Raw genomic sequence first — 10,234 nt, forward strand, 5'->3', positions numbered from 1 at the left:
TCGGCAGGACCTTCACTCCTGCAAACACTCCCACAGGAAGATGTTATGGGGCCTCTGGTTAGGTGAGATTTTTTTTCTGTTCATCTTACTTATGAAATCTAATTGAACACGGTTTAAAACTGAAAAATGCCAATTCTCCGAAAGATCTTAGGAAATATGTTCAAAATAACATATATTTAAATTAAATTTATCCAGGAAGAAATGAAAAGAAAATGAAACATCTTTTTATTGTCTTGTTACGTACGCATCCTAGCCGACACGGTGGCGCCGAAGTCTCTAGTCTCTCGCGGCACCCCCTGAAAAAGTAGTTCTTATTGACTCATAAGCATAAAAAAAGGAAGAAATTTCGCGTTATCGAATTATTTTTGCGCAATGAAACACCGTTTTTTTTTTTTCTCGATTATACCATGAGACGTTTACGACCCCAGACCTTCTTGTGAGAAGTTAGGTGTTTTGTACATATTGTATTAATAGCATTTCCCAAACATCATAAATACCTATTTTTTTTTACGTGTGTCATCGTGCAATTTGTCATAAATAACGTATTGTTCTTGCTGCCCTGGTCATTTACCTTTCTCCGGTGATTCCATGTGAGACAGCTTCAGGATTGGGAAGGTAGAGTCGGTCAGTGTGTGTGATTTAATTTTGGGATACTTGCTCCTTTCTGCATTAAACGCCTTTATATTCGTGCATCTTTTCTACATAAAAGTCACCTGTTTAACCATTCGATACTAACAACTTTTCTCAATTTCTTTTGCATGCGAAAATAGTACAATTCTGTTGCTTTTATCTTTCTTTCCTGCTGCTCTACTGAATTATTTCAATTGTATGTGAGTGCGAAGTAATATTAATAGAATTCTGTTCTACCGTATTTCACGGTGCATCGTATTGAATTAGGGTTTGTGACCGAATCATGTAATTATTGAGCGATAAAGTTTGAATATTTGGTACACTTTAAATTTCAACGATTCTACAATTGTCTTCGTTGTACCGATTTTCACGAAACTTATCGCAAAATATTTATTTCTGTTGTATAGATAGCGATACAATTGTAAATATTACGCACGTACTTTTGTATTTTTTTAAATTTCAACGCGTAATGCACTGAAACCGGTACAATTAGAAGTGAATTTTAACGAATTTTACAAGGATGCAATGTATTAGTAGAATTTTTTTTTTTTTATAATGTAATATAAACAACGCATCTGAACTAATTGTACAATATTTGCATAGTCCTTGAAGAAGAAAGAGAAACTATTCTTTTGAAGATTTTTCAAATTTAAAGCCTGCATAATATGTTGCTTTGGAATTTTTTATCTATGAAACAATTTACAAGTGGAATAAATACATTATACAGCTTTGATTCGATTGCAAGTCCTAGCTAACTCTAAATCTAATGTGCATTAACTAAGAAAATTTCATATTTCAACAGTTCAAAATGCAACTTTAATGGTGCATCCTATAAAAACTCTAATTTACCTTCAGAGTATCTCTGTAATATTTGAACTTTCTCGGTATGCTAATCCTCCTGGCATGTAATATAAATACATAAATATATGATAATTTGAAAAGTACAATTAAACGATTCTTCCTCTTTAAAACACTGTTTTGAGATTATAATAGATTTACAATTAATAATGTTTCATGCTGCGGTTCATAGCTGTGTGGGGTAAGTTCGTTGTTCATATTTTTACAAATAACAAACTCACTCACTTTAAAATGAAAAATGGTTTGAATTTTCAATTAATCCGTTGTTTAAACGTTGAAAAACGCAAATATACAAACTGAGAGACGTTCAAGCTGTTATAGAACACATTGAACTTATCTTTAACACGTTAAGCGCCATGTCAGTCGCCGGCGACTGACGCTATACCTTCCGTTCAGGCCGCGTCAGTCACCGGTGACTGACAGTATACTTTTCGTTGATCGTCTTCTGTTTATAGTTCGCATGGTCCACTTGACGGCCAAGTGTGGCCTTAAGAACATACTTGGACAATTATAAACGATGAGAAACAACGAAATTTTACAAATGTGAAAACCAGATAAAAATTCTTTTGTCGTTATACTGTAACTTTGGTTGCATGTTGTTTAAACGATGGTGAACATCGAAGTACTATTTGATACGTGAATATGTAAAAAAGAAGCAATTGCATACAGACATTTGCAAGAATTTCCGCGGCAATGTGACAAATCTGGTAAAATATGAAAATTGCAAACATCGCTAAATCTGGCCATTTTCTTTTTTACAGATGGAGTGACTCCTGGGATCGACATCATCCTCCATTGCTAGGAGAACTTAATGGTAATAGAAGCCCTCGTAAGTCGATCGATCGTATACCGCGTACAATAAAGTCTCGTCAAGAGGAAACCTCGCATCGTCAGAATGGGCATACGGATAAATTGCCGATGGAAAGTTCTTTGAACAAGAGAATTGTTAAATCGAAAGACTCGAAATACATCGAATCGAACGACACGGAACAACATGAGATGAAAAGTGAGGGGAGTCCCGCGAAATCATGTATTCCAACGAATAGAAAACTTACGACACCGACTCAGATACCACGATCGGCCAGAGTTGTAACTTCGACAGGCCGATCGCACAATACATAATTAATTGACGATATATTTACGACGTTACGATATTGACAAAATTTAGCCGAATTTTTCTTAATTTTATTTTCCAAAATTCTGGAAATTTTTGCACTATCATGAAAAATCTGCTCACGTAGCTTGACCATTTAATTTCTGTATAGCTGAAATGAATTGTTGCCTTTAATTCGTAGCACGCTACGAAGTGATAACGCTATAAAATTTACGTATTTTTTTGTTTTTTTTTTGTTTTGTTTTATCTTCTTTTTTTTTTTTCAACGCAGGGATACGAAAGATCTTTCAATAATTATAAATTCAGAGAAAATGTAACATTTCTTTTGTAGTTTGATAATTAATGAAAGTAAAAGTATTCTTACTGTTTGGCACACGTGAGTTGCAAACATATTGTACAAATTATATGTTGAGAGTTAAGGGCAATTCATAAGTTCCTATCTGTTAAGGTTTACATTTCATTTAGTTCTACCACTTCATGTGTATAAAACGCCACGGTCATCTTAACATTCAAACAGTTATTCAATTCGTTCACGTGATAGATTTAAACAAGTTGAATAAATTAATTTGTAATTATAAATTATTGAGTTCCGATCAACCTATATTTAAAACTGCATATTCATTATACGAATGTGTAGTTTTAATTTTTGCTTGAGACATGTATTGAGTAATGTTTGTGATATTGTAAACAGTCTTCAGATATCTTGTTTTCTACAAACTCATTATTTTTCATATCAATATTAGTTATATAAAAATTACAAAGAATACCTGTTCATATTTCTAATAATTGACAACAGTTATTTTCAAGGCTTATTTTATTTATCAATTCATTTAAAAAGAATTTCATTCAAAATATCCACGACGAATTTGTTGTAAATTTTGCGTATAAAAAAACTCATAAATAAACCATTGTTTCTAAGTTTTGGATTTTCTGTTGGGCTCCGATGGGCGAGGCAGGGTAATTAACGAGTGTATTTTGTAAACCATATCGGCAGGCATAACTTTTCATCGATACGTTGATTTTCCGGCACCAGTTGTGTTTCGACGTCTTGTTTTGATAAAAAATTATAGCCGCCGGCGTTTCGCAAAATGTTCTCGAAGGCCAGAACAAAATCCAACGTTTGGAATCGATGGATCACCTAATTGTGAGGCCACTACTTATATACAAAATTTGCGACAAATTCGTTTCGAATAATCCTCATATACATTTTTGACAGCCTTTGTTTTCCTTTTTCATATTTTAAGAAGTGATATTTAAGATACATTTAAATGCAACAAGTACATGCAAAACATATAGTCTAACGATAAGTTATATGATACTATTGTAGTTACGCTACATGTATTATGTATACTACATTATGATGTATGCTATAGTATAGTACACTATATGTGATTGAATTGTATGTACATTACATACGATGCACACTATAGTGCAATACTATTGCCATCACGGTATATATAATTACATTGTTAGTGCAATATTGTAGTATAATATTTTTAAAATGTACATTATATTCTTTTACAGCCATTGTACTTAGAGTAGAAATACAAGATAAAGGATTGCTCGCTGTACAAATTTATGTTCTATACATATAGAAATTCTGCAGGAAATTGTTACATTTCGTTTTTCTATATGTTGTTAAATATCGCAAACATTAATCTTGATTTCAAAATTTTTTAACAAATGAGCTTAATTTTGACTGTATTATTTCTTATTTGATGTAAAATCATCAATACTAAATAATACCTTTTAACTGATTCTGATTTTAACAACTGACTTATCATTGTTAAAATCCGAGTTGTGATTTTTTTTTTTATAATTTATGTAACTTATAATTTAAACCATGGCTGATTTGTAAGATTATATTTGGTGCTATTAAATTTTCTTAGTTTACCATATTTAGAGTCTCCTGAATCATTGAACATAAAATTAATGCCACTATTGGTTCATTTCCCAATTGATTTTTAAGAAGTACTCGTGAAATTGCAATGTAGATAGATAAATAAAACAAACAAGACAATAAGTACAGGTATTAACAGTTTTGTATGTTTTAATTAATAATATAACAACATAATGTAATGATTTTAGAAAAACAAAATTCATTTTTAATATTGTTTAATCGATATCAGGGGATACTAAATATTTCATGTATATGTAAATTCTTTTATTCACATTTTAATTTGTAAAGTGGTATAATAATAAAAAGAAATTAAGAGCATAAAATAATTTTTTATATGCATATGATATTGAATTTGATTCAATAGTTTTACCTTCATAATGAATGATAGGTTAATATTTACAGAAACATATTGCAGTATAGACGTAATCCTTTTAAAATAACAGACTGAATACTACAAAAAAGTAATCCTACTTCTAAAAAATTAAAACTTACTTAGTTTAATTGCTAATATGTCTATCTAATAACTTAACACAATATTGTAAAAAATCTTTTGTTGAGTTTTCTCGTCATAAATATTATCTACTTATTTATTTGCTACTTTAAAATGTAAAAATTATAATCTTCTAACATGAAATTCTTCTAACATAACTCATCTTTTGAGAATTTACAATACACCTTGCTAATGAATTAAATATTCCTACAAATTTATGCCATTTTGTTTCATTTTGATTTATATTTATCTTTTTCTTTTATCTTCTTTGATTTATATCATTCCGTTTTTTGTTTAAAATATAAAATATATTTGAATAAAGCACGGGAATATTTGTGCATATACTCGTATACTACCCATTTTTGCTGATACGTAGTTAATTTATATGCAATTATACTTTATAAATTAATATAAATTTTCAATACAAATATTTTCAGAAAAGATATCTTTTTATCTAATGTTACTCTTCTGTTGTAGAAATATTTCTAATACATTAATCCATACATCTTCTATTTGAAGACATTCCTAAAATGTTTTATAAAATGTGATGTACTTTAAACGAAAATAAGTTATTAACCCTCTAAGCCGATATCCACTATATGACAAACAAATGGATATCACATTTGCAGTATAGCCTAAATTTACATTTTCTTATATTTTAAAAATATAAGTACAGGGCTTTTAATAAGATGTACATCTGTGTATTGAATTTAACGGAAATTTAACAATTTATAATATTTGAAGCTGATTATTATAAAAAAACTACTGATTAACAAATTATCAATTGCTTGTAAATCTATGTATAAACGTAAGTTTCTTTGCAATTAGTTTGCAATACCAAATCACTTTTAATTTTATTTATAACACCTTACTATTGTGTTTTTAAATCCGCAGCAGTTGAATCTTTTCAAAATCGTCCAAAATTATACAATTACTGAAAACATTTTGTTATGTATGTAAAATTTGTTTGTATTCAATAAACTGAATATATTTAGACTTTAATAGATTAGCAAACATAAATTTCCCTTAGTAATGTATTAAGTTTAAGGGAATCAAATCGTTATAAATACTGCAGTTCCTTGAACGTGCGATAGTACTGCATTTACAAAATGTAAGATTTAGTAATAAGCATCTTTGAATGTTTAACATTTAAAACCAGGCAGACACAGGTCAACCGTGTAAAATTTTAATAAAGTATAACTAGCATTTCAATCTTATTTAACATTTACAAAATAACATATATAAATGAAAGCTTTCACTTGTAATTAAATAGAAATATCGATAATTTACAATCTGTAACAGACAAACCTTATTTTAATTTGTATATTATATGTACAATTATGTTTTCTATGTGGCCCTAAACGCGGTAGGATAATAAATAATATTATGTTTGAATGCGTTATTGGTTTTTTTATATCCTGCTTACTTTAACACAAAAATTCACTATTGCTATTTAATGATCCTTAAAATGATAAATGATAGTGAAAAAGGTAGTTTTTATTTATAACGTTAATGAAAAATACATAATATAAAAATTTAAAAAATATATTTTTGTAAGCAATTACAGAAATTTGTATTATTTGGAAATATGAAAATAAAACATTTAACAAATATCAGTCTACTTGTGATATATATTTTGGGTAATATTCAAATTGCAATTAAACATTTCTTTGTTTTTGTTTTTGTCGTATATGCCACTGTTATAATTTAATGAACTTTGCTTTCGTTTTTTAAGTAATTTTTCATGTAGAATTGGATTTGTAAAACATTTATAAAAATTAAAGTAGTGACCTAGAAAGTAATCAAAATTTCTTCAAAATATTGTAGTTCTGTATTTAAATTCGATTAAACCATAAATCGTTCTTAAAAAACAATTAATGCAAATCTACTTTCCTAGAAAAAAGATTATAGATCAAAATTTCTTCATAACAAATATGCAAAGGTATAAACAAAAATCGCATAGAATGTTTACAATTTATTTTGTTTGTATATCCTTAAATATTTCAAAGTATCTCTTGCCAAGAAAGGAATTTTACAATGTTTATAAGTTTTGTTTCATATACACGTTATTTATCGTTTCATACCTATAAATTTATCCTTATCGCATTTACAGCTTCTTGACATGGATGTAATTTTTTGATAATAAACTGCAAAAAGATTTTCCTATAATAGGTAATTCTATACAAAATAGTATCCTTGGCATTGTATTATGTGATAATGGAACACATAAAATAAACTAATATTCGAAAAACACATTTCTGCGTATTCTTTTACGAGTATTCAGATCGTATTTATAAGTATAATGAGTAATATGTGTTCAAAATGGGGGACATCATGAGCACTCATCTTTCTACGATATTGGGTTATCACCATTAACATATAAATTTGTGTAAAATGTACGTTAAGATAAATAACATTAACACAAATCGTAAATTTATGTATAAAAAAAACTGTATGTAATGCTATTTTTACAATTTTTTTTAAATAAGTTACTGTATTGTATATATATGTATATGTATAGCAATATATTCACTTGATACTAAATTGTCTACAGATACTTTGGTGTTCAAATTACTCTTAGGTACCGTTGTCATAAAAATATTTACAGCAGTTACAAGAAATATAAAATGGATAGTTTCATTTTATACGCAGCTTGAGAAAAACAATGCTAACGATATCCCGTAAATTAATCATTACTGTGTACTTTACAGTTGGTGTTATACATATTGCGTAAAAGTTTTATTTTGTCATACTGTCTTCTGTGTACAAAGCAATAAATACACTCACAACATAATACGAATACATTGCTACTGTCAAACATGATAATTAACTGTTGCTTTAAAGAGAAAGGTACCTGTGACAAACAATATTTATCCAGTGTCATTTAAAGATTATAAATATGTCATAATCCATAAAAGCAACAATGTTCATGAAAGCAACAATGCTAACATTATTCTAAACATAATTCATCCAAGAAAATATGTTTGCATTGTAATAAATGTGTTCTTATTAAGTGACAGTTTATCTCGAAACTAAATAAAGAAAAAGAAACGGAATACTAAGTTTCAAATTCAATATGAAGTCGACAATCATTCTAATTTACTCAGAAATATGGTAAAAACTTGAAAGTATATTAACAGTTATATGACGTCAATGTTAAACGTAAACTTATTCTGATATTACGGTATACAACTATCAGTACCTGGCACTTCATGGCAAATCAAAATTACATTAGTATTTCAAAGAATCTTACGAATTTTGTCTTTCTGCATAAAATTCGATAAATTTATATGAAAAACTGCAATATAATGATTCATTCTAGTATCTGTATTATTCTAGTTGAATGCGTAATTTTTCTTATATCTAACGTAATATGCACAGAAACAGGTTTACCACATGTTGTCACTGAGTGAAAAAAGTTATAAAACAGAGTCTTTAATGTCATTTTTACTTTCATATAGGTAAAATTTTCCCATTCGCCTTCTGTGCTGCTTAACACTAAGCACATTTGCCGTTTCTTTGTTACTAATAGAATTAGAATTTGATAAAGGTGCATTCACATCTTCCACAATAAATAAAGGACATAATTTCTTTTATTTTTTTTCTTTATCAATTTCCGTTATTTCTTTTTTAACTGATACTTTATTGTCGCATTTCTTGTCTTTATCGGTTTCTATGAATTCTTTTTTTACTGGAATCTTATTGTCACCCCATCTTGTGTCTGCTTTAAATTTAGTTTCAATTTCTGATCCATTTACTTCGCCAATTTTTTCATCTTGTATTTCTACAATTTCTACTTTCTTTGTGTCAGACTGTATCATTTTTGCTGCTATATGGTACATATTTTTTACCGCTGTGAGGTATGTCTGACATTCAGACTGTACAGAGAGAAAGAGAACAGAATATGAATATTCTATTGTAATATTACGATTTTAAAACAAAATTATAAAAAGCAATACTTACCGATACTTTTTTAAACTTTTCATCCGTATTTCTTAATTTGTCTTTATATACCTTCAAATCTTCAGAAAGGGCTTTGATATTATTCGTCTGTTTTGTCGACTTTTCATTTACTATTGACAATTCATGTTGTAACTCCATCATACGCTCTTCTGTGTCCAACCGAGCTTTTTCTGACCTTTTTAATTGGCCAACGAGTTTTTCTACATCTAATAAAGAACCTTTGTACATAACAAAACCTTCTGGTACAGTTGATTCTTCAGACTGTTCCGTAATGGCATCTTCCCTTCGTGCTCTTTTTGAAGGTGGTCCACTTCCAACAAAAACTGGCAATAATTTTTTATTTCCTAATACAAGGAAATTGTAAAATATTAATATCCTGTTTACACGATATACAAATATGGTACTTAAAACATAAGAGATTTAAAATATACCAAGCGCTAATGAACGTAATATTTCTTCTTCATTTTCTGCCTTAATAGAATCACTCTTGTCGGTTTCCTTTTCATCTCTTTTTTCCTCTCTTAAGTCATCTTCCCTCGATTTATCTGTCAACTTACGATAATGCAAAGAATCCCTAGTTACAACCTTTTGTACTAATTTACGAACTTGAGCTCTTGATAAATTCAGTCCTAAAGTATAAATAAGTTCTTCTATATCTTTGTCAAATATATAACCACAATGAGTTTGATCGAAATAAACGAAAGATAGTAGGAGATAAGGATCGTGTGTGTACAATTTTGTTTTTCTCTTTCTTCCATCTTTTTCCCTATCTCTTCTACCATCTTTAACTGAATCATCATCCTACAAAATATTATTATTATTATAATAGATTGTTATAAAAATTTAGGTCCATATATTTAATAGTATCTACAAAGATAATTACATCAGATTCATCTTCCTCATCATCATCGTCGTCATCATTTTTTTCTTTGTCTCGATCCTTGTCATCAGTTTTACATTTTGCATCTTTTTCATCCTTTTTATCTTTACTTCCTTCTCTTCTTTTATCGTCTTTTCTTTCATCTTTCCTATTGCATCTTTTTTCATCATCCTTTCTCTTATCATCTTTTTTCTCGTCTCTCTTCTCATCTTTCTTATCTTTTTTCTTGTCTTCATCTTTCTCTTTAGGTTTTTCAGGAAGACTACACAACGCTCGATAAATTCGGAATCCAAAATCTCGCATTAACATCTCATTAAAAAGTTCCGCAAATAATGATACCTCAAAAGAATGTTCCTGAATAAAGGAAGAAAATGATAAAATAAAAATTCCTTATCTATA

General features: G+C 28.9%; 2 protein-coding genes across 2 annotated transcripts in view; one reads left to right on the plus strand and one right to left on the minus strand.

Moving 5' to 3' along the window:
- Positions 1 to 2,610, plus strand: part of LOC108573565 — a 12,517-nt gene extending 9,907 nt beyond the window's left edge. Inside the window, exons 8-9 of the mRNA XM_017936027.1 lie at positions 1 to 62; positions 2,250 to 2,610. Of these exons, the coding sequence (XP_017791516.1) occupies positions 1 to 62; positions 2,250 to 2,610 (423 nt within the window). The remainder of the gene's footprint in view (positions 63 to 2,249) is intronic.
- Positions 2,611 to 8,473: 5,863 nt separating this feature from the next.
- Positions 8,474 to 10,234, minus strand: part of LOC108573566 (cell division cycle and apoptosis regulator protein 1-like) — a 9,513-nt gene continuing 7,752 nt past the window's right edge. Inside the window, exons 11-14 of the mRNA XM_017936028.1 lie at positions 9,839 to 10,189; positions 9,387 to 9,756; positions 8,956 to 9,299; positions 8,474 to 8,870 (exon numbers count right to left, since the gene is read on the minus strand). Coding sequence (XP_017791517.1) covers positions 8,586 to 8,870; positions 8,956 to 9,299; positions 9,387 to 9,756; positions 9,839 to 10,189 — 1,350 coding nt within the window. The 3' untranslated portion in view covers positions 8,474 to 8,585. The remainder of the gene's footprint in view (positions 8,871 to 8,955; positions 9,300 to 9,386; positions 9,757 to 9,838; positions 10,190 to 10,234) is intronic.

Source organism: Habropoda laboriosa, unplaced genomic scaffold (genome assembly GCF_001263275.1).
Source record: "Habropoda laboriosa isolate 0110345459 unplaced genomic scaffold, ASM126327v1 scaffold158, whole genome shotgun sequence".
NCBI classification, from domain to species: Eukaryota; Metazoa; Arthropoda; class Insecta; order Hymenoptera; family Apidae; genus Habropoda; species Habropoda laboriosa.